At 56.7% G+C, this 24,196-nt stretch overlaps 1 protein-coding gene across 8 annotated transcripts in view; it reads right to left on the bottom strand.

Annotated features, from left to right (window-relative positions):
* Window positions 1-24,196, bottom strand: part of IQSEC1 (IQ motif and Sec7 domain ArfGEF 1) — a 166,221-nt gene that overhangs the window by 5,727 nt on the left and 136,298 nt on the right. For 4 of the 8 annotated variants that reach the window (XM_004738614.3, XM_004738612.3, XM_004738616.3 and 1 more), the window contains exons 4-13: window positions 21,873-22,034; window positions 18,920-19,042; window positions 17,429-17,595; window positions 12,717-12,856; window positions 12,210-12,239; window positions 10,525-10,650; window positions 9,203-9,302; window positions 6,424-6,585; window positions 5,491-5,667; window positions 49-98 (exon numbers count right to left, since the gene is read on the bottom strand). In XM_004738614.3, the coding sequence (XP_004738671.1) occupies window positions 49-98; window positions 5,491-5,667; window positions 6,424-6,585; window positions 9,203-9,302; window positions 10,525-10,650; window positions 12,210-12,239; window positions 12,717-12,856; window positions 17,429-17,595; window positions 18,920-19,042; window positions 21,873-22,034 (1,237 nt within the window). The other 4 variants (XM_045063376.1, XM_045063375.1, XM_045063377.1 and 1 more) reach the window with 4 other exon arrangements.

The raw sequence follows: 24,196 nt of genomic DNA, 5'->3' as shown, positions 1-24,196 counted from the left end.
GGGAGGCAACACACGACAGCCAGCTGGACGGAGGCGCTTCCTACTTACTTCCACATTGCTCTCTAGCGATCCCGCACTGCTGCGACGCCCTCGCTTCCCTGCCCAGAACATGCAATACCAGAGGTTAGACACGGACACGAGGCCGGGCCGCCGCCTGCCTGGCCCTGAGCTGCTGCCACCGCCACCGCCACCGCCGCCGCCGCCGCCGCCAGCACCATTGCTGGCCAGGGTGAGGGTTGGAGGACGGGCTCTGCCGGGAAGCTGGTGGCAGGGCAGTAACAAGGTAAAAAAAAAGGGGGGGGGGGGGGTGCGTGGGTGTTTAAAGAAAAAAGGAAATGTTTTGCCAACCAGCCCCAACTCCATGCCCCTTCTGCTAGACTGGCAGTCCGCTGGGGACAGGGGGTGCCTCCAGGTGGGCCGAGGCATGTGCCCAGCTGGGACCCTAGCCGCCTGCCAGGAGGGGACGACCGGACAGGGGCAGTTCCTATGATGGCTCAAAGCAAACAAAATGTGGTCCTACATAGCCGTGACTTGGCGTGGATTTCATACACGCATGTATATGCATATTCGTACATACATATACATCACCCCACCTCACAGGCAGGGTGGGCTTGATGGTTAGGAGGAAACTATGCTTGGCATCCTGTCTTTTCCTCCTGGGAAGCTCAAAGGTGCCCGTACCTCTGGAGTCTGTTGTTTGGTTTGTGCAGTGCCCTGGCCAGGGGCAGGAGACAGGGGCAAGGCTGCTGGGAGGGCCCAGGGTTGTGCTTCCTGTCTGTGAGCCACCCCCCTCCAACCCCAGAATACTACAAAGCATTCCCTCAGCTGTGAGTGCTCCCTGCCAACGGCTTGAAATATCCCCGGCACAGGGCGCATAGCAGGTACTCGATACACGTTGGCTGTGTCCAAGGAAGGCTGGGTCTCCTTCTTGGTTCTGGAGGCCCAGGGCTCACCCTGGCCTCCCCAGTCCCTCCGGAGACCGTCTCCATGGATTTCTGCAGGACGCTGAGGTTGGCAGGAACGGTTGGGTGCCCAAGCTTTGGGGTCTGGTCTCCAACGGGCTCTCAGGAAGGAACAGAGAAGGGCCTCCCACTTGACATTCTGTAGGCTTCCATCTGTGCAGACCTGGCCATTAGCCAAGCATATTTGTTCTTGGTCAAGCCCCAGGACCATGCAGGTCAGGCATCCGTGCCAAGGAGGAGACGGATGCTCTGGTTGGCCCAATTCCCGAGAGCAGGATTCACACTCAGGTCTGCCTGTCCACCTCTGGGGCTGGGATGCTTGGCCATGCTTGCCTTCTAAGCTGAACCCAGGCTGAGCCTAGGAGCCTGGAAGATGGATAGATTGCTACCTGCCTCTCTGTGGCCCACACCCTAACCATGTGCTGGGTGGAGAGAATGCGTCTGTGGGTCCATGGCTTCCAAGTGTACTGGACCGTGCCTGGGATACAACCTTGATCCTGGGCACACAACAGCAGACTCGGAGCACATCTGGTCCCTTTGCTTTGCCTGCCAACCCCCAAACCTGAGTACCCGCTGGGAGATTGCTGGACTCTGCGAGCCTCAGAACTTGCTCAGGACAGGGCCACATAGAAGATTAGGGCAAGAAGGTTTTCTACCCGTTTCTGAGGACCGGAGAGAACCAAACAGGACCTGGCCCTTGTTCCTAGCTGGAAAAAAGATGAAGGTCACGTATCCTCATCTTCTGGCTGGTGTGAGAAGACGGGCTGACCTTTTTCCCTTCCTGCTTTTTGTCTCAAAACGGCAGTCCAGAGACATGGACCAGGAGGAAGTCCTTTGGCTGGAGGTGATTCCACCTGGCGCTCCTTTGATTTTTTACGTTGGTTTCTGCATCTGTGAAATGAGCGTGGCCCTGCTTCTGAGTGGGCCGGACACGAGCATCAGACACTCAGGGTACCGTGGCCCCACGCAGAAATGCCGAGTCAGGTCTCTGCTGTCTTTGGGATTTTAAAGTCAGCTCTCTGGCCCCTCTAAGCCTAGAGGGCTCCCCTGACTGAAAACCGGGGACAGAGCAAGGCCAGCCCACCCCCGACCCCCCTGCCGGTGCCCAGCAATGTCTTCCAGTTGGCCTGCTTCTCCCACTGGGACTCAAGCTGGTCCTGGAGCTAGGTTTGAGGGCTCCATATGGTATCTGGTCTGAAGAAGGACAAAACCCTCCTCTTCTTCCTTCTCCTGCCCCCGGTGGGCCAGGCTTCACGACGGTTTTATCTTGGATGTCTTTGTGTGATGTTAAGTTTCTTAGAATTCACCTTTTCAACTTCTGAATCAGCACGAGATGTGGGGTATCCTTACAGAGCTCTCGGCAGTCCAGTCCCAGAGCCCCTTACTTATAGGCACACCCCACAGACTCACTGTAGACCCGGGTCTGGGGGAGTGCACACAGAACTCCCTATGTACTCATGGAGGCACTGTATGCCAGGACAGTGGCTCTCGCCCCTGCATCCACACTATCCCTCACCTGCACTCCAAACTCCAGGTACCCTCCCTCTCTCTTGGGATCTTAGAGGTGAGCCCCGCCCCACCCCACCTGGTGTCTCTCCTAGAGCCAGATCAGGCCCTGCCAGGTCAATCAGGGCCAGGATTAGGAACCATATCCGGAAGGTGCCCCCAGCATGGCTCTCCACATCCTTCCCCTGCTTCTTAGTGTCAGCACAGGGTACAGCAAGGGCTCTCAACCCAGGGTCTCACCCCGTGGCCCTTAACGATGCTGGAGGCTGAGCCGGTGCTGCTTTGGACACTGGCCGCCAGGAGCCACCAGCTCTCCCCTCGGAGGGCTGCCTTAGTACAGAACATGGAAGGTCTCCAGCTAAGCCCAGGAGCAATGACAAGGGCAAGTGGGTCCTATGTCCTCTGGGAGACAGCCTCTTCCTGGAGACTGGTGTTGAGTAGCTTGACCGGGAAGGGGCAGGAGGATGTGGGGCACTTGCCGGGGAGTGTCAACCATGACTTGACTGATCTGGGCCAGGGGCTAAGGCTCAGTCACACCCGTGCCCCTGGTCCTCGTAGGTCCTTGATTTCAGGCTGGCAGGACTCTGAATGAGCACGGGGTCCCAGGCAAAGGAAGACCCTGTGGAGGGTGTCGGGTAGGGGCCTCCCAGCTCATGCCCCTCCCTCTACTCTCAGAATGTCAAGGGCTCCTGGAGGTCTCCTCGAGGGTCAAGCTATAACGGCCTCTTGGGTCTCCAAGGTCTCCATCTGAGGTGTGTCGTCTCCTGGAATGATGTGTGATCACAGCTACTCTCAGGAGTGGTGCCACGCCAACTGCGGAGTGCTAGCTTGCCTGAGGGGAGGCGGTGCCCCTGACACCTCGCCTCTTCTCCACGAGCTCATCTTGCTGAGGGCCGCGGTGGGTGGAGTAATGCTGCCTCTGGACAGCGGCACCCTGACCCAGTCCCAGTCCAGGGCATGGAATTCCTTGTCTCCAGCCGCAGAGCCCAGCATCTTCTGGGATGGCTGCCGACCCTGGCCAGCCTCCCTCACGAGATCCCAAGTGGCCCATTCCTAGTCTGGGGCCATGGCAGCCGCCAGCCCTCCGGGACCTGTGCCTTGCCTTCCTGGCTTCCTGGGTAGTGGAGGCTTTCTTCCCTGGGGACTTTTTTCATTATCTCAGGGGAAGACTCTATCCCTAGAGGTTTTCTTAGTTCAGAATGCCTCAGTGACAGTGGCAACAGGAACAATAAACAGAAAGTAGCCGAACCTCAGAGCTCTGTCTGTCCTATGGCCAGGGGCCTGGGCACGCAGCTCTCCTTTATTCCCAGGAGCTGGAAGAGACGTGGCTGGCTGTGAAAGCCACTCTGGCCATGGCAAGAGCCTCAGTTTCAACAGAGTCACAGTCACTTGAGGGGCTGCACATGGCCCCTCAGCCCTCCAGGCACTGCATTAGGTATCAAGAGAGGCCAGAGCTTACCTACTGCACAAACTCAAACAGAGGCTCCAGCCCCCAGCCTGCAGAGGCCCAGAGGAGTCCGGTATTGTTGAGCTGGGTTTAACAAGCCATAGGGAAAACCAGCGGTTCTCAACCAGGGGCAGTTTTGCCAACAAGGGGTGATTTTTGCCCCCCTCTCCCCAGAGGACACCTGGAAATTTCTAGAGGCATTACTGACTGTTATGACTGGGGGAGGTAGGCCTGGACTCCCGTAGGTAGAGGCCAAAGCCCCTGCTAAACATCCTGCAGAGTGCAGGACGGCCCCCCACAGCACCAAATGTCAAGGGTGCTGGGGTTGAGAAACTCTGGGTTAACCCTCATGCTGGCAATGGATTTCTGATTTTTACCATGGGAAAAAAAATATGACAAGACAAAAAAAAAAAAAAAAAGCAAAGGAAAAAAGTCCAACTTAAAAAAAAAAAAGAGGAAGAAGAAAAAGAAAGGAAAAAAAAAACCAACCCAAATTTCTGGGCAATGGCTAAGCCGCAGGAGGGCAGGACTGCTGGTGGGACAGGGTTGGGATGGGGTCCCAGGCGGGCTCTTGTCACAGGGCCCAGAGCTGGCCACCAGGTAGTGCCCAAGGCAGGGTGGGCTGGGTGAGCCCTTGGGATGGGAGGTGGCCGATTTCGGCCTGACAGGGTCTCTTCCAATGAGCCAGGGCCTATAATCAGGCTCCCAGGATAAGCTGCCTGGCTAGATGGGACAGGGGAGACCGGGGAACACGGGGTTGGCGAGGGAGGCCTGTCACCCACAGCTCCTCTGATAGCGATGCAGGCCAGGCAGGGCTGGAGCAACACTCACAGGCGGCTGGCCTCAGCTCAGAGGACCTGGCTGGGCGAGGGCTGCCAGCAAAGCTCCCTGAGGCTCTCTAGGCACACCCTCCACCCTGGGAAATCTGGGAGGCTTAGTGATGCTGCTGGCTTGGGTGTTAAGAGGCTGGCAGCAAATAAACACACACAGAAACAAAGAAACAACAACAAAAACCACAGTCTGCCAGGGCTCTCCCCTGATGTCCCAGGGGCAGCCGTGGCCACCACCTCGGGGCTGGGTGTGGGGGGGCCTGGGTTCCCCAGAAAGGGAGACCTGTGTGAGGGAAGCAAGACCAGGGACAGCGGGAGGGGGGCTCCAGACACAGTTTAGAGGGCTTCACTCCATTTCATTCATCAGCATAAAACACAGGGACGCAGCAGCACAGAGGACAAGGGACACATCCATCAGCGGGGCCTGGCTCACTCTGTGTGAGAGCAGTTTCAGGAAAATAAATAAAAGGATAAATGAAACCCCTAGAAGGAGAAAGGGAGAATGAGGGTAACCTCCTGGCTGTTCTGCCTTAACCAGTGGGTCCTGTTTCTGGGGGAATCCGGCTCTGCGTGGTCAGGTGTTGCTACAGTTTGGGGACGTTCACAGGGCAGTGCTCAGTTGGAACCCTGCCGCCGCCACTGGCCGCTACCGCAGGCCCTTGCTGGCACACGACACTTGCCCCAGCGTCCCGGTCTGAGTCCTGCGTGCGCTGGGCTAGGAAGGGGGGCCAGGCCCGGCTCTTACCCGCTTCGGAGAGGTCCCTCAGGGAGCTGCTGAGGGCACTGCGTTTGAGGCCCTCCCCGCTCGCATAGCTGTCGTCCAGGCAGGCCCGGCTCAGTGTCCCGTTGCCCGACTCCTTCTTGAGGCTGGAGCACTGGGACATACTGGGCCGCACGACGCCCTTCTGCTTCTCAAGCTCCGCTGAAACAGAGGAGGAGAGGGACTGGTGAGAGGGGACAGCCTTGGGGGCAGGCATGGCAACGCACCCTGGGGAGAAGTCAGGGCCCAGGGCTGTCTTGGGAAAGAGAAGGTGCGAATGCTGCCTTTCACAAAAGGGAGCTGGAAGGAAACCCTAGAAAGGAGGCTGGAGGGGCACGGGCCTTGGGGTCTGCAGGAAAGACAGTCACTTTGCAGGCCTGAGGGCAGACAAGGAGATGAGCCTGGTCTGAGGATAACCAAGGGGTTACACAGCCTGGCTCGGGAGGGGGTGGCCAAAGGTGGAGATAGCCATGTGTCTCTAGGGATTGAGGCCTGGAGCCAGGAAAGAAAAGGATTATAATCAGCTTTGCTGGAACCCAGGGGATGGGCTTGGCTCTGACCCCATTGGTCAGTTGGGCCCTGACGTGGAAGACAAATAATCACCACACCAAAGTGCAGAGAGCTCAGCTCTGGCACGCTGGGAAAGCTGGTCTTCTGGGATGACCGGGGAACCGGGGCCCTCAAGGGACATGCCATGCGGTCCCACCAGCAGGATGGGCCTGGCCACGGAAGCCCCGGCTCTCACAGGGAGGCCTCTGCTGCCCTGCCCGCCATGCCGCCTCCTCTGGCTTCGGGCAGGTGGGTGGTCCTGTCGTAGGGCTTTGGGAAGGACAGGGGAGACCTCCCAGAGTCTACCGCGAGACCTCCCAGATAAGCCGGGGCTGCTGGCTGTCCCTCTCCAAGGGGCCCACGACTTACACTCTATCCTGTGCTTCTCCATCTCCTGCACTTCGGCAATGGACTCCCGTAGGTCATCAGTGAACTTCTTCCGGTCTTGAGGATTGGGCGCGTTGAAGTTTATTAACACTTTGATGTCTGCCCCGGGGACAGCAGATGTGAGCCGGATGCCATTGGGGTAGTCTGCAAAGGAGGAGGAGAGGAGAAGAACCCATGGGTCCCTGTGTGATCTTTGCAATTTCCCTCCCGGTCAAGAAAATACTAAGAAGTCCGAGAGCCAGGCTTTCAGCGGACATGTCTAGCCGGGAAGGAAAGGCATCCGCAGAGCAGACCACAGGGACTGCCAGGAAATCCTCATCTTCCAGCCTAGGTCCCTGTAGTTCCATCTATAAGTCAGGGTCAGATCTGGCTGATCTAAGCAGAAGCCAGAGCCCCCATTCTTCCTCAGCCTGAAGGTCATGGAGGCTGGACCCTTCAATTCAAGGTCCCTGGTCACTGCCTGCAGCTTGAGAAAGTGGCCAGGGCTGGAGTCCAGAGGGGGTGAGAGGTAGTGTCCTGTGCTGGGTGGGGAGTCTTATCTGGTCACCTCAGACTGTTTTCAAGGTACACTGAGCTCTGTTCTCTGCCAAATGGCCTCCACACCCTCGTTCCCTTGCATGTATCATGGGCGTTCTATGCTCAAGGCACTACGCCAAGGGCAGCATCTTTCTGCTCAGACCTTCCTGGTGCCACTTCTGAGCTCACAGGGTCCCTGTGGCTTTGGCCCCTGGCAGCACCTCTCTTTTCAGTGGGTGTCTGTAGGCTCTTCGCTCAAATACCAATCCCACTCTTGCTCAGACCTCGGTCAACGCTGGGAACTCAAACGCCTAGAGATCCAAACATGTTCCCTAAATGTAGGAAGCAGACCACATGAGACCTCGGCACGACAGAGCGAGTGGGGAGAGGGGCATGCAGCCCAAGACTACCACATGGGAATGCGGGCCTAGCGATGCCAAATCCCAGTTCTTTTTTTTTTTTTTTTTAAGACTTTATTTATTTATTTGATAGAGAGAGATCACAAGTAGGCAGAGAGGTAGGCAGAGAGAGAGAGGAGGAAGCAGGCTCCCTGCCAACCAGAGAGCCCAATGCAGGACTCGATCCCAGGACCCTGAGATCATGACCTGAGCTGAAGGCAGAGGCTTAACCCATTGAGCCACCCAGGCGCCCCCAAATCCCAGTTCTTAAGAGAAGTTAGCAGTAACCACAAGTTCCATATGAAGATTTCAATTTCAGCTCAACAAAATAAAAAATAAATGTATAAATGGAATAGAACATAACTGACCTGGGACTGACCCATGGCTACCACTCTGAGATCCATGGTATGTATGAAGTCATGTCCCGTAGAAATGTCAGTGTCAGCTCTGGGGCTCCTGCCAGTGCCTTGTGTCCAGGGATGAGGGCTGAGCCCTGGGAATCTAAAAATGATCATGGGGCAGCTTCTGCCTGAGGATTCAGTCTGGTGGGGTCACTGCTGTGAGCATCATGGCCATTGCCACTCCTTCCAAGCGGGGGCCTGCTCCTCAGGAGGATGTGGGACCCTCCCTGGGGCTGCCTGGTGGAAACCGGGGCAAGGCAGGCTTCCTGGCCTAGGATGTGGCAGAGCAGGAGGTGGGGAGATGGTAGGGTCAGCATCCTGGGCTCTTGGGGGCACAGTGGGTGCCAGTTCCATTTAGGACAGAGAAGGGGTAAAGAGCCCAGATGCAAGCCCTCAGGCCCCAGGGTTTGGGATGGCCCAGCCACAAGTCCCTGGAACTTTCTCAACCTGCAGATGGACAGCTGATCAGATAGATGGTAGCTTGGTGACCTGTCCGAGAGGATGAGGGCTTCCCTGATGCTGGAGACACCACGACATTCCACAGGTGCAGGCAGCAGGACCCAGCCCCTACCCCTCATCTCAGGAGGCCTGGCTCAGCCTGAAGTTCAGGGACCTCCAACAAGGACGGGATGAAGAGGGAGAGGAAGAGGGCAGGGCTTGAGTACTGGAGAAGGACGAGATCAAAAGAAGAAGTCGGGAGTGGCAGTTCCCCGCCAGACTCCCTAGTCCCCACAGACCACTCACACCCAGAGAATTTTCAACAGCAGCTAAGCATAAATCCTGTTTCAGGGGCTGTTCTAAGTACTTCATGTGCATGCACTCAGCTAAATCTATGAGCTATCAGCCCATTTTATAGACAAAGGGAGTGGAGCCCAGAGATGTTACGGGAGCCAGGCCACAGAGCTGCTAAGAGCAAGAGCAGTGCTGGCTCCAGGCTCTCTGGCTGGGGCTGAGATCTTCTCCTCTACCTCCCCTCAGGCATGACCTCAATCTATTTGTTCACTTACATTGGCATATCACCTATGCCGTTTAACTTGAGGTTTTCCCCTGCAACATTTTATTGATGTAAATGCACTCTGCTCTAAATTAAGAAATCTCACCAGCCGTAAGCAGAAAGAATAGGAAAAGTAAATGTGATAACCACCGTGTATGATGTCACTAAATTCTTTCCCGTTACTGTTGCTTATCAGCCTCCTGGCCTATATGATGCTCTCCGCAGGTGACACAGGCCTAAGAGCATGCGCAGGAGAGCTACCCTGGGATTCTGTCCTTGGGGAACCAGGCAGAAGGGGAGATCACTGGGGAGCACTGTGCTTCCTAATGACAGACTGAGAGCTGTGATGCCATCTCCCACCCCACGGTGCTGTGGCCACGTGTGGACGAGCACCCTAGGCCACATGCTCGTGGCCTGGCCATGGCAGGCCTCCCCTCCCCACACACACTTACACTGGTTCTCGAAGAGCAAGACCTGCATGCCGTACAGGGAGAAGGACTGTCGGAAGCTGTAGGTCACGGAATTCTTCTTTTTCTGGAAGATCTTGGTAACCTGCGGATAGCCAGAGACAGAGGCTAAGTCCCATCACCTGCCCAGGTGCAGCTCTGGGAGCTTGGGATTCGAAGTGGGCCTAATGTCAGAATGCTTTCAGTGATTCAGAGGTCAGGGCAGCCCCTGGGGCAGGAAAGGGCTGCACACTCATGCATATCCTGACACGAGTGCTGGCTGCTGTTGCTACAAGTACCAGGTGTCATGCTGGCTAGGAATGATGCCCGTCAGGCTAGCACAGAGGTGACAGGCACAGCATCCCCCAGGACCCTAAAGGTGCCAGGCCAGATGCTTAGGCCCAGGACCCCTCCTGAGTGCTCTGTATGCAAGATTAGTTTTGGGGGAGAAAACGGAGGCTCAGAAGTCTGAAGGAACTTGCTTGAGGTCAGGGACTCTTAACAAAGCATCAGAAACCCACAGATCTGTGTTCTAACCTCGGTAATCAGAGAGGACCAGCTGGGTCTCAGGCAGGTAGGGATATGGGGCAAGGGCCTCTAGCGAGAAACCTGAGGCATGGGAGAGACAGAGACCCAAAGGATAGGTTCGCCCTGCTACCTGCAGGGGCATCTTTATCCCCAGTGGCTAGCACCCATGCCACCTTTTTTCCAGGCAGGAGTGCCTCAGTTTCCCTTTGGGGAATCCCCTCTCTGCTACTTTTAGTCCAGTGGTCCTGCAGCTGGGCAGTGACCCAGGCTTAGCCAGTGAGGCAGCACTGCTCCTGCCTGGAGCCCAGGAGTGGCTAGGACATGGGCCTGGGAAGCAATGAGACCTTGGCTTGGACTCTTACGAAGAGAATCCCACTGGTGGCCAGGGATGCCAGGGAGGCCCAAGGGGTGGGGCAGGATGTAGCCTGCAGCTGCCAAGGCTGACACTCCCTTCTTGGACAGAGGCTGCCTGAGGAGGAAGCCTGCACAGCGGAGAGACAGCCCGACAAGGAGTCCTGCGGACACAGTTTGAGCCTCTGGGAATAGTTGAGGCTGAAGGCCCAGAGGCTCCTCTGGGCTTTTTCAGAAGCCAGCAAAGCCCTGTGTTCATTGGCAGCGCCATGAGTTAGACTCTGCCTCTGTGAACTCAAAGACCATGGGGCTAACTCCATCCCTGTGACCCACACCCCACCCCCACATGTGCCTCTTTCAGAGACGTGGCCACATGGAGACCACAGCTGCAGGTCAAGGGTGCCCTGAGTCATGCTCCCAGCCACGGCCTGCTGTGGGGAACCACATACCACCAGGAGGTCGTTAAACAGGAAGATTTCTCGCTGGTGCAGTCCGAGTTTCTGAGGCTTATTTGGGTCTGGAACCTCAAAGAGCCGGCAGTAGCAGACCAGCCTCCGATGGGGCAGAGAGAGCACCTGTGCGGGGAGGGAAGCCTTGCTGTCAGCCCCCTGCCCCTCGGCAGGAACCCGGGCAGCACATTCGAAACCCAGCCTGTGCGCCTGGCATCTGAAAATGACCTCTCCCACCAACTGCGCATAACAGAGCAGACACGTTTGGCCTCCTAGCAATTCTACCCCGCTCTTCCTCAGGAGCTCTCCTGAAGGGCTGTGGAAAGTGCCCCTGCTTCTAGTGATACCTCCTTTCCTTTCCTTCAGGCATGTCCCAGACTTCTTAGAGCATCATGTTCATGTTGCAGGACCCTCCACCCCGCAGTGAGAAATTCACCATCCGACTCCCCAAAAGGTGCCTGTCACAGACATAAGCCCATAGGTCTCTGTAAAGTTCTCTCCAGAGAGTATCTACTCTAGAGGGGGAAATTGAGGCACAGAGAGGTTGGGCAGCTTGCCTCAGCCACACAGCTAGGAAGGCACAGAGCCCCTCCTAGAGAATCCTGATGGTTCTGGTGCCTGAAAAGCCCTGTCCCAAATCCCCAGCCAGCTGCCAGAGCTCTGTTGGGCCTGGCCTGGGCCTCTGCTCTGAAAATGCCTAGCATGGGTTCATGTGCATCCCCACCCTGCTGAAGCCCAGGGTACTCTCAAGGCCAGGGGCAACGTGTATGGTGTCTAAGGGCTGTGGTGACAAGCCGTCTGGGAGGCCCAGTCACAGCTCTGAGGGTCCCCCAGCTCACGCAAGAGACAGTAAATTAGAAAAGGGCTGGCATGTGCTGTGTATCGTCATGGCAGGCAAGGAGGGTTCACTCTACCAACAGGTGCCCTGGGGCAGGGATGCCCGAGCTCATCTCACCCCTCGTTTACCGGTTTCTAAACCCAGTCAGGATAGGGATCCCTTTCCCCAGTCCTCGAACGGGGAGGGAACACATGGCCCAGGCTGGTGTGCTCAGGGAACGGCCCTGCTCAGAGCAAAAGTGTGAAGGGGAGAGGATGGTGGGAGGTGGGGCTGGAGAGGTGGGCGAGGGTTGGTCAGTATCCAGTGGACCCTCTCTGGGAGAAGCTGGTAAGAGCGGGGAGCGGACAGTTTTGTGATATTGACTCCTGCAGCCCAGGGCCGCCTGCTGAGAGGGAGAGACAGACACGTAAGGCATGTGCCATGTGCCTGCCAGGCGGGTGTGTCTCCAGGTGCTCCTGGGGTGAGCAGGCACACTTGCTCCAGGCCATGGCAGTGGAGTATCAGGGGTCAGAGCATGGGTCGGGTGGGAAGGGTCGTCTGTTTCGGGCACAGTGCCTCTGCGTCTGGGGATAAGCCTCGGCTTTAGAGCTCTGCCCGAGGGAGAGGGACGGAGACTATGTGCTTTGGCCAGCTGGCCCAACCCTCCCCCGGGCCCGCAGTCTCTGGGCCTGCAAAGATTCGAGGCTGGGATCATTATGCAAATCAAATTTCTCATCGCTCCAGAAATTAATTCAAGCAGTTAGAATTGTGGATCTGGGAGCCAGGAGATCGCAGTGATCTGAACAAAGGACACGGGGCCCAACCCCACGGCGGGCTATCATGTATGTAAAAGCAAAAGGATACTCACACAGCCAAGCCCATGATGCAGGGATCCAATCTAAGCAGGAAACATGAAACAAAGAAAAAAAGACAACAGTGATTGAAGAAATGCACCTGGGCCCAGAGAGAGCTAACAGGACTACATCCAAGTAGGTCAGCACCCCTCCTGTGGCTCCCACATCCTCTGTCCTCTGTCCAGACATGTCCCACGCAGTAGCTGGGGAGACCTTCTCGCTGCCAGAACCCCAAGGCAGCAATGAAGGCATTCCTGGGCCACCAAGGGACCACCGCAGGACTCTGGCTATTGGTTTCTTAAGAGCCACAGGCTCTTTTTTAAACAGAACCCAGAACCAATGGCTGTTACTCCCAATTAGCAGGAGCCACCCTACACCTGCAGTAATTCCCCCTAAGGCGCTGGGTTCCAAATGGCATCAGGGCTGCTGTCCAAAGCTGCAGCCAGTGAGGTGGGCCTGGGGTCACATGAAGTGGGGATGGGTGGGAGTGGGGTAGCCAGGGACACTGGGTCACCACATACCGGCTTCTTCCCCACGATGAGCTTCTCCACCTTCTGCACCTGGGACACATGGTCCTCATTGGTCTTCAGCTCCCGCTTTCGAATGCGCTCGTAGATCCCGATCAGCATCTCCCGGGGAATGTCCTCACCATCGTCCACACCTGGATGGGAGAGCAGCCGCCAGGTGTCAGTGAGGGCCGGGGCCTAGGTGGCGGGGGCACCCCTCTGCTTCGGGCCCCCAGGCTCACCCCTCATTTACCAGTTTCTAAACCCAATCAGAAGAGTGATCCCTTTCCCTAGTCCTCAGCAGAACTAAAGGCTCTCTGGACCCACAGTCTCTGAACATCTTCAGTCCTTTACAAAGTGTCTCAGAATCCTTCCACCAGGACCAAGCCAGCACAGTCAGGCTCCAAGGCTTTATGAATATCAGCTTGGTAACAGGCCTGGGCTCAAGTTCCTGCTTGGTTCCCAAGTTCCCGACAGGCCACGTGACCGAGTCCCTAAGCTGGGGGTCCTGTTTCAGGTAGGTCACCGAGAGCACTGGTGGCTTCCCAGAGATCTTGTGAGGAGGCTAGAGCAGCCCAGGTGTTTCCCAGAAAGTGTGAATTCCGTGCACCTGCTGCTAGCTGTCATCCCACGTCACATGGCACAGAAGCTGGAGGCCTGGCCTTGAACCTGAGTTGTTCCGACAACAGGCACATACCCTTTTCTGCTAAACCCTGAACAACTGCTGTGAGGAGAACAGCCCCACTCAGGAGAGAAACCCAAAACCACACCAGTCCTCAGACTGCAGGCTGGCAAAAATCCTGGGGTTTGGTATCTGACACTGTTGGTGAAGCTGTGGGAAGGGGCCTCACACACTGCCGGTGGGACGGGGCCCCTGCCCTGGACCACTTGCCACTGGCTATCACAGTTATAAACTCAAAACCCTCCGGGCCACTGATTGCATTTGGGGGAATTTATCCCGTGGGACAGGCTCCACAGACAAGGTGACTCATTGGAGCATGGTTTCCAAATAGTGGAAGACTGGAATTCACCCATTTACCCGTTCACAGGAGACCGGTTAAGCCATCACCGCACAGGGGGGCCATGGAATATCACACACCTGCCAGGAAAATGAGCAAGGCCATAGGGAGCCGACATGGAAACACCCTTTGAGATTTGTTAAATGAGAAAAGCAAGGTGCCAAAGGGACGAGGGTAAAACCAGTCGTGCACATTGGTACGTGTGTGAGCAGGGAAGCTGCGGGCAGTACACCAGGGACTGAACAACCTGGGTGCACAGCGAGGGTGGGAGGGGCTCCGCCACAGACCTTTCCTACTTTTTTTTTTTTTTAAACAGACTATTTTTTTAGAACTGTTTTTTGTTTTGTGTGTGTTTTTAAAAGATTTTATTCATTAGTCACAGAGACAAAAGTATTCGTATAAGCAAGGGGAGGGGCAGAGGGAGAAGCGGGCTTCCTGCTGAGCAGGGAGCCGATATCCCAGGAGCCTGGGATCGTGACCTAAGCCTAAGGAGACACTTAGCTGACTGAGCCACCCCGGTGTCTCTAGAACTGATTTTTAGAGCAGTTAAGTTCACAGCAAAATTGAGGGGAAAGCACAGGGACTTCCTTATAACTCCTGCCCTCCCAGCCACGGATCTTTTACATCTCCATAGTTTTGCCTTTTCTGGAATGTCACATAGCTGAAATCCTGTGGTATGGGGCCTTTTCAGACTGGTTTCTGTCCCTCAGTAATAGGACTTGAAGGTTCCTCCAGGTGTTCTCATGGCTGCATAGCTCATTTCTTTTTTAAAAAATTTTTTTTTTATTTTTAAAGATTTATTTATCTGACAGAGAGAGAGAGATCACAAGTAAGCAGAGAGGCAGGCAGAGAGAGACAGGGAAGCAGGTTTCCTGCTGAGCAGAGAGCCCAATGTGGGGCTCAGTCCCAGGACCCTGAGATCATGACCTAAGCTGAAGGCAGAGGCTTAACCCACTGAACCACCCAGGCACCCCAGCTCATTTCTTTTTAGCACTGAATGATATTCCATTGTCTGGATGGACCACAGGTTATCTATCCGTTCACCTACCAGAGGACATCTTGGTTGCCTCCAAGTCTTGGCAGCTGTGAATAAAGCTGCTGTAAATATCCATGTGCAGGATTTGTGTGGACATACGTTCTCAACTCCTTTGGGTAAATACCAAGGAACGTGAATGCCAGACTGCATTACTTTCTGTTTGCTTTTTTTTTCTATCTATGTGAGGATAATACCCATTCAAAAAATCAAGCTACAGAATTTAAAAACAAATATCAATAAAATAAAAGCATTGCTCATCTGGCTTCCATGCCGGTGAGCTCTTCCTCCCCCACCCATGTTCCAATTCCCAGAAGTGCTCCTGCTGCTGGACCTACTGGGTGACCTGGGGTGAGCAATTCCAGAGAGCAAACATGTCCAGTGTATGTTGGGGCGGGGGAAGGCTTCCTCTACAAAGAACAAGCTGGATGTCTGCCCAGTGCAGAGTACCAGGTGGGCTTGGAGAGACCAGAGTCCTGCCCCCTCTGACATGCACCTGCTGTGTGATCTTGGGCGGATCCCCTCTCTCTCTGCCTCGGTTACCCTTCTGGAACATAAAGAAGATGCAACAGAACACTCCCAAGTTCCTGGCGGGAAAAGATGGGATTTGGTGGGAACAGCCTGGGCTTAGAAGACAGAACCAGCAGCTTGCTCTGTTGAGCAGGGGGGGATAACACCCCCCCGCCCCCGCACAACCCCTGAGACTGCTGGGGATGGTCAGGTGCAAGGGCAGATATACACCGCAAAGCCACTGATATGAGGGCGGCTGTCTGGCAGTATCTGACCCAGGAACCCCATCTCTCCCCTGACCTTCTTTCCTCTGGGCTAATCATTTCTGGCTCCCCTTGTTGTTCCCCATACAGGGAGGGGGTCCCAATTATGTGGGTGAGGTTTCCAGGCAGAAAAAAAAAGTCATAGTCCAGTCACCAGACCCTTACACCCCCCTGGGCTTGCCAACAGCATATAGCGTACAGCCTGTATCCTGCGTCCTGGGGCCACGTGGGACTCTGCGAAGACCAGGCTCAGGCTCAGCCCTGCGAGGAGTGAGGTCTAGGGCCAATGTAGGAGAGCACATTGCTGCCTCATCAAAGCATCTGCTGGTCGAGCTCATGCGCTCTGGGGCTGACTTGACATTAAGTAAGTTCCCAGACTCCTTAGCTTCCTAGAAACTCTAGCTAAGACCTGAACTCCTTGGGGCCCAGGCTCCCCCTAGACCGAGCAGAGGGCCACACATCCTGAGTGCTCAGTGCAGGGAATGGCCATCGCCTGGGTGGTCTGCACGGAGCCGGGCCCCTGGGCTTCCCTGACGCCCCAGCTGGGAAAAAAGGGCAGACCCGTCCACTCTGGGTGGGCGTCCCCTTAGCCGGAGTGTTGCAGGGGTACCCACCACCAGGGGGCGCGCGAGGACAGTTCAAATCCCAGGAGGGTCCTCCTGTCCCAGGAGAAGGGGTGACAGAGCAGGGGGGCTTTGCAGGAAAAAAAAAAAGGACAAGAGAAGTACATTTAAATGGCTCAACAAGCTCACAAAGTTGGACTTGATTTAAACCAGCTTTTTCCTTTCTTAAAAACACGACACCCTCAGGGGCGCCTGAGAGCCTCAGACAGTTAATGACTGACTCTTGATTTTGGCTCAGGTCATGATCTCAAGGTCGTGAGACTGAGCCCCTGTCAGGTTCCACGCTAGGCGTGGAGCCTGGCTAAGATTCTCTCTCTCTTACTCTGCTCCTACCTCCCTCTTCCTCTCTAAAAAAATGTATGTGCTTGTGTGTGTGTCTGTCTATACACATATTAACGTGTCTGTGTACCTGACACGCTTTCTGAGGGGACCTCGGCCTGCTGCAGCTGCTATTTCCCCAGGAGAGGGACACAGACCCTCCTCTTCCTTCCAGGGACTCCAGGCACATGAGGACATGCTATCAGCTAACACTGTGCCCCCTGGGAGACAGCTGTCCCCTTTTCAATGCCTTTCCTTCACAATGATACCAGGAAAGCCTCCCTTCCCTCTGCCTACTTTAGCACCTTAGCCTTGGGGCCTGGCCAGAAGCAGCTCTGGTGCTCTTGTCCACTGAGTTCATTTTTATAGTGACTACCTAAGTGCAGTGAAGAAAATGGGCTTCCTGTTTATAGTGATGTTGGAAAGTTCCTCTAAAACACACACACACATACGCTGAGGCAGGTCCGTTTCATGAGGAACATCAAGCGTAGGAGAGAGGGGCACAGCAGTGATGGGGACAGTGTGTGCCAACCCCTCTGCCTGGTCCTCGCCTGCCTGGGGCACCCAGCACCAGGGCTCCTGATTGTGCTCCTTCACATTCCCTGATCTGGCCTCTGGGGACTGTAGTGGGTCCTCCTGTGCTGGGTCAAGGTTTCTTAGGCTGGCCCCCTCCGTCCCAGCACCTCTATCTGTCAAACCCCTGTGCATCCTTCCGGAACAGGCTGAAAATGTCACTTTCTTCCCAAGTGAGGTTTGTGGCACCACGAGACCCAGTCAGTGCTCCCACTGTGTGTGTCACTGTTACAGTAGTCAGCCCTCTTCAGGGTCATTTGTGCTGTGTTTGTGGAACCAAGGCTCACCCTGGGTCCCCGCCCCCGGCTCTACGCTGTGCCTAGCTGGGCATGCAGAGGGCATTGGAGAGACAGCTGTATGCCGGAGCCCAGGGCCCAGGGCAGCTCACCTCGAAGGTTCTTGACGAAGTCCTCCAGCTTCATCTTTCGCTCAGGTTTGACGTTGGGGCTGTACATGTCTGTGTTGAGCAGGATGATGGCAAATGCCAGGATGAAAATGGTGTCTGGGTTCCGGAACTGCCGAACCACCCCGGGGTTGCAGATACAGTACCGCTGGCTGGAGGCCGGGAGAAGGAGCAGGATCAGGACCTCCTCAGTCAGGGCTGGACGTGGGTCTGCCCCTGCCTCAGGACAGCGCCGCTGCTCAGGCCCCGATGCTGAATAGCTGAGGCTGGTCACTGTGCTAGGAGCCTCGGTTTGCCCATCTGGTCAATGGGGGTAACACCCGCTCCTCCTTACGATAGTTACATATACTTCAGCCATCTGTCCTGTACCTGGCGAAGGCTGCTGAGGGAGAGGACTGCAGCCCCCCATCTCTCTTGGAATTGGAAGCCGCCCAGAAGGTGAAAAAGTTTGGTCAGTGGGATATGAGCAGGAGGGATGTGGGCATCTTTAAGGCTGTACATTAAAGGGCAGAGCCCACTCTCTTCCCTGCCTGGAATGGGGGTGCAATGGTGTGTGCTGGACCTGCTATCTAGGACCTTGAGATGAGAGGAGCCTGGCTCAGGGAGGGGGTGGGTGAGGTGGGCAGACTGGAGAAGAGGAACCAGGGCATGTTATGACCAAGGCAGGAGCCATTGGAGCTCAGACCACCGGGATTCAATCCTGTCTTCTCCATTAATGCTGCCACCTCCAGGAAGTCCTCCTGGAAGGAAGTACCTGAACGACCCCCTCCCAGGGCCCCAGGGTTGTCCTCCTGCTGTGTCCTCATTCCCTACCTTGGCCCCACCGCTGGTGATGAGCCCTGAGGGCTGGGTCAGTGACTGACTCTGTCTCCCACACCCTGCTTGGGCATGAGGGATCCTGCCCAGTCACTGTGCACACAGTCCTGGGAAGAATGAGTATGGGGTGGTAGCCGACCTTGACTGTGGGCTCTCTCTCGTGCCAGGCACTGGGCTAAGTGTGCACCCACACCCAAAGTGGTTTAGTTCTTCCACTCTAAGTTAAGTGTTTTTTGTGATCCCCACTCTACAGGCAAGGACACGAGGCACAGAGAGATTAAGTAACCCATGCAAAGTCACAGAGTAAGTAAGTAGCACAGTGGGTGTTAAGAGCCAGGCCAATCGGCTCTGCAGCTTGTGTTCTGTGAGATGGGCTGCCCTTTGTGAATGGGCAGTGACGACACAGACTGACGAATGGGTGATGCTCGTGAGGACCTGGAGGGACACAGACTGTCCCAAAGTCTGGTTCTAGAGATAACCAACACAGGACCTGGCATACAGAAGGGGCTACTTACTACCTCATCCTCCAGGCAAGTTCAGGGCCATCTGCCTTGGGGACAGGGCTGGAGGGGGGATTTGGGCCCTAAGCCATGGGCCTCAGAGCCCAGAACCTTCCCCTTCCTGACACCCTCCCATGCCCTGGCCCGCCCTGCCCCCAACCTGAACGCCTCGATGAGCCGCTCCACCTTCTGAGCCTCCCCTTGGACCCGGATGTGTGCCTGGAACTTCCTGAGGGCTTCATCTAATTCCATGGCAGAGAAATCCATCTCATCCACCACGCAGCTGAAACGAGAGACCAAGGCCCCATGAGGGTCTGCTGCCTGTGCAGTCCCTGCCGGCCCTCCTGTTGGGGGCAGAGCAGCATGGGAGCCCATGCAGCGCAGGCCGTGAGCTGCCCAGAGCCAGGGGACCTGGCCGCCTCTTGTCCAGAAGGGCCCTCCACCTGGCTTCCTCCAATCACAGAACACTTCAGATTACAGCCCAAAGACCCCGCCCCACAGTGCTTCTGGGGGAGTCTACAGACCCCCGGAAACTATAGGAAAATGTTGCTGAAAATCTCTGTAATTTTTTTTTTTTTTTAAGATTTTACTTATTTATTTGACAGAGACAAAGATCACAAGTAGGCAGAGAGGCAGGAGGGGGCAGTGAGGGGGAAGCAGGCTCTCTGCCGAGCAGAGAGCCCGATGTGGGGCTCAATCCCCGGACCCTGAGATCATGACCTGAGCTGAAGGCAGAGGTTTAACCCACTGAGCCACCCAGGCACCCCTCTGTGAGTAATTTTCTACAGAGGGCCAAAGCCTGTGGTCTCTACTCAGGGCACAAATGGCTTGCAGCATGCACATCACACAGGGCCCAGAATGCTTGTCCCTGCTTGAGTCTTCTTGCACTGACTGTGAGGGATGCCAGCCATGTGCTCCCATCTCCTCCAGGAGAAGGCAGAGGCTGGCCGCTGGTCTGTCGGGCAGTGACCGTGCACTGAGCCCATCTCCCCATGCCAAAGGGCCTGGGGAGAGCTGCCTGGGTTTTGCCGGCTGTCTTTCAAGGGGCCTCTTGGAGGACCTGTGCCATACTCATCTGCCAACCTGCCAATGGGAGCAGAGCCTACAGAATCGGCTGGTAACTGGGTTTTGTCTGGTTCCCCTCAACCTAGCCCTGTCCTCCCGAATGCCGTGCTCTGTCCTCTGACCCAGATCCCTGGACAAAGAAGGTGGGGTCTGTCCCACGGACCCACTCAGCAGGCTGTGGTGTCCAGTGGATCTATGTTTAACAAAGCCGTGGCCACCCCTGGGGGCACTGTGGAGGCCTCGGCCGTGAGGGGCCTCATCCTTGCTGCCAGGGCCCTTGCTCTGCTGGGTCTGATGGGTTTGGACATAAACAGTAGTGCCCCCGACCTTCTCTGAGAGCTCCTGGCTCTGGAGGAGCCATCCTTCAAGGCTGCTGCTGAGCGGGTGGGGGAGGGCAGGGGCCACACAGGGAATAATTTGCTGACTAGCCTCTGAGCTGGACGCCTGGTGTGGAGGGTCGGGGGTGTGTGGGGGGATGAGGATTGCTGCTTCCTGAGGCTGCTGCTATTTTCTGATGGGGGAGAACAATGCACGGATTTCCTACGGACCAGCAGCTAGCTTGGGGGTTGGGGAGAGCCTGGGGGGAGCACAGGAATGGCTGCAGGGGGTGGGGGGCTGGCCCAAGACCGTCTTAGGCCCAAGCCACTAAGGACCTCAGCTGTTTCCCCCTGAACTGCTTCCTGAGGCTGGTTTAAAAGGCAGGAGAGGAGGCACTAACTCTATGAACAAAGCAGCAGATCCCCCGCCCCCCCACCCAACCCCGGTTAAGGGCCAGAAAAGAAATGGCAAGTGGGGAGAAGGCAGCCCAAGTGGGCATGCCTGGCCACGGAAGGGCACAGACGCCATTCTGCTGGGTACTAGCTAGAGCAGCCGCCAAAGGCTGTGGCTCACTGCGTCCTGTGCGTCTGTGCACATGCTGGGTATACGTGTGACTGAATAGGTACGTGTGCCTAGAAGTCTACGCGTGTGGGGGTGGGGAGCACCCGGGCCAGCCCTTCCCTGAGCCCGGGGTTTCCTCACTTGCGTAAGAGGCCTCAGGCAGCTGCCCACCTCCTCCTAGGGGCGGCTGCAGACATGGGCACACAGGTGGCCGTGGCCGGGCTCTTCCTTACAGCGAGGACGCCCGGCCCCAGGAGGCCCACTGCCCACCCCCTTGGCTTTGTTCTCTGGATGATGCAAGGCACTGCCCTTGTTACTAATGTTTGCTGTCTACCCCACTTTGATTCTGCTCCTGGTCTACATCTCGGTGTGTAGCTGCCTGATCAGAAATACCCTCAATGATAGGCCTGGAGATTCTCCCCCAGGGCCCGGAGCCCCACTATTCTGTCCTTTCCCACAGCTTTGACCCCTCCTCTGTGAAAGGGGCTTAAGCGAGACCCGACACACACACCTGTGTGTTTGAAGATGACGCAGGGCCAGAACACAGTATAAACACAAGGGTCCAGCTACTGGGGGCCTTTCTACTTAGGGCAGTCTCAAGGAGGAATGGAGAGATTTGGGGTACATGTTCTCGAAACTGTCAGCGGTTTCCAGGGAGCAGGAAACCGGATTTTCTGCAGAGTTCTAAGTAGCTGGGAAGGTGGTAGCTGCCAGCTTTGGTTGGACTCTTACCTCTAGGTCTCCCAGCCGGGAGAGGCAGGAGAGAGACACAGGGGAGACAGGCACTGGGGTCCCTCTGGGCTCCTCACGCCGCACCCGGCCCCCGCCCAGCCCAAGGGCATGTCAGGACGGCTGGCAGTCAGGCTGGGAGAGTGAGCTCAGACCTCCAACCCTACTCCTCCACCCCGAGCATGGTGGTGGCTCGGCCCTGCTGGAGAGGGATGGAGGGGTCAAAGGTGCATGTTGGGGGACCTGCAGGGTCGATGTGTGAGCTGTAGTGCCGGGGGGTGGATGCACGTGTGTACGCCTGGTAGGGGGTGACGTGCAAAACCACGTGGGGTGTCTGTGTGCATCTAGGAGCAAGGAAGAGCTAAGGGGTGGATTTAGGCCGTGTTCCAGCGGCGCAGGTCCACACACCCGCCCCCACACCTCCCGGCCCCGGAACTCACTCGAGCACATCCCGGTTGAACTGCTTCTGCCGGTTGCCCAGGAATTCGCCGATCATCTGTCTGCTGAGGCCCTTGCGCTGCAGCAGGAAGTGGGCGACCCCCACTGGTGTGTCAGGCACAAAGCCGCGCTCGATGAGGTACTGGACGCCCTTCTCAGGCTTCCTGGTGAGGGTGGGGTGAGAGACAGGCTCAGCCGTGGCTGCCCTGGCCCCTCCTGGCTGGCCCTCCTCCCTGGGGACTCTGGGTGCCCTGCCCTGGTCCGTGCAGAACTGTCCGACCCAGAACTGTGCAGACCCTGCACCAGGCGGAAGCTGGGACTGGGCCGTGGGCCAGTGCGGGGCTGCTGGTACCGGGGCAGGGACCGTCCCACTGCCCCCCGTGTTCTGCACTGCCCCATACACCCCTTGGTGTAGAAGTCACTGCCCCGTGTTTCACTTGCAGGCAGACTGGAACCCCTTGCCCAGCACATCCTGGACGGCCCTCCGCCCCACCGATAGCAAACTACCTTTTCTGTAAGGACTTCCTGAGTTAACACAGTTAGGTGCCTGGAACCACATGTGCACGAAGCACCATGGAAGGTTCTCACAACTAGCCCCAGCTGAGAGGAGAGGAAGTGAAGTTGCAGCCTTGACCCTTCCTGAGCAAAGAGGGTTTCTGGGACAGGCTGGGCTGGCCCGGCAGGGCTGAGGGAGTCCACTTGCACCCAGAGCCATGTGGCGTGGCTGGGCTGTGGTGGAGGGAGGCCCCCTCATGGGCTCAGCAAGGGCCCAGGCTGGCCCTTTCCTCCCTTTGGGCCTCTGTCCCCCTGCTGGTCTGTGGCATGGGCCAGGCTTGGCTGACCTCCTAGGGTGGTGCGAGGGGGTGACCTCACACTCTTGGAAGGCAGATGTCCTCTGACAATCCCAGAGCCTCAGATGAGCCTGAGGAGCTATGGAACCCTGGCGGTGTACCCAGCACCCATTCGGGGGTGGCGAGGGGAGCTGGGCCCTCCCGCTGGGCCCGGCAGGTGGAGATCAGAGTTCTGATCTCCCGTAGCAGCCCAGCGGCAACAGTGGGTATCCACCTGTCCCCATAAACCACGTGGCTCCTGACTGACAGCAGCATCCAACACAGACTGTATTTCCACCTGCAAGCAAAAACAGGGCCCCTGCTGCAAGGTAACCTTGCTATTTTTAGCCCAGGATGAACAGACACCCTAACATCACCTTCAGGCGTTCGGCCGGGAGTGGCTGCTGGCCAGCTGGGCCCTGGCACGGCTCCCCACTCCTTCCACAGACCCCATTCCTCCCTAGGATTCTGGTGTAGCCAACCAGGAGCCTCTCCAGCTGCTTGGCTGCTCATGCTCCCTCACGGCCCTGCTCCACGCCAGCACCCACGGGGCCCCAGCCTGTGCCCATTTCCCTCTTCCTCATCTTCGAGGTCAGAGGTCACCCCGGCAAGCCCACCGACGTCTTTTCTTTAGCTTACACGACGTTAACAGTAGGGATTCTGGTGAGCACACAGAAATTGGGGTAGCTCAATCTAGAATCCAGATTTCCAGCTTCTCTTGAAAAATCAGGCCAGCTGGCACTCCCCGGCCTGTGCTCCTGTGTGGCCGTGACCAGAGTACTGGGCTGGGCCACGCCACTCAGGCATCCCATGTTAGCCCCTTGCCTGGGGGCCCAGATCCAGTCCTGGCCTGCTTCCTTGGGGGCTGGCTGCTGTCCCCACTTGGCCCCCTCCCATGTTTACACACCAACGTCACACAGTATCTCAGACTTCAGGATCCGGGCTCCTCTGCCTGGGAGGAACAGAACACAGCAGAAGGAGAGTCTTACAAGGGGCCATGAGAATGCAGATTCTTCACAGATTAAGTACCCAGACTACTTTCTTGTTAGGTACTGCTCAGGATGACAGCAGTGATGCGGGCTGGTCAGGAATACCCCACAACGTCAGGCTCTAATCCTTGGTCTAAAGGACAAAAGGACTGAATCAATGATAGCTGGAGAGGAGAGGGAGGAGTTTCTGCAGGAAAATGAGACGCTTTCTCTGAGCAGGTGACACTGGGCGGTGACCTAAGTTCTTAGAGAGGTTTCTGGGTAGAGGCAACAGTGAACGAAAAGGCCCTGAGGCGACAAAGGGTTTTGCAGGATCGAGGACCAGCGAGCGATCTGGGGTGGCTGAGAGGAGGGGCCTTGGGGGAGGTCAGAGGAGAGCAGCAGGGTGGGTGGGCCGGATCCCACAGCGCTGTGCGGGCCACAGGGGGAATCTGGTTTTCCTCTTAGTGAGAGGAGAAGCCCTAGTGTGTTCTGAATCGGGCAGTGATGGGACCTGACGTCCGTGCT

The sequence above is a fragment of the Mustela putorius genome, unplaced genomic scaffold, assembly GCF_011764305.1.
Source record: "Mustela putorius furo isolate JIRA1106 unplaced genomic scaffold, ASM1176430v1.1 tig00003850_pilon_pilon_pilon, whole genome shotgun sequence".
Lineage (NCBI taxonomy): Eukaryota > Metazoa > Chordata > Mammalia > Carnivora > Mustelidae > Mustela > Mustela putorius.
The sequence above is the reverse complement of the archived record's forward strand: the minus strand, read 5'-3'. Positions and strand labels throughout refer to the sequence as shown.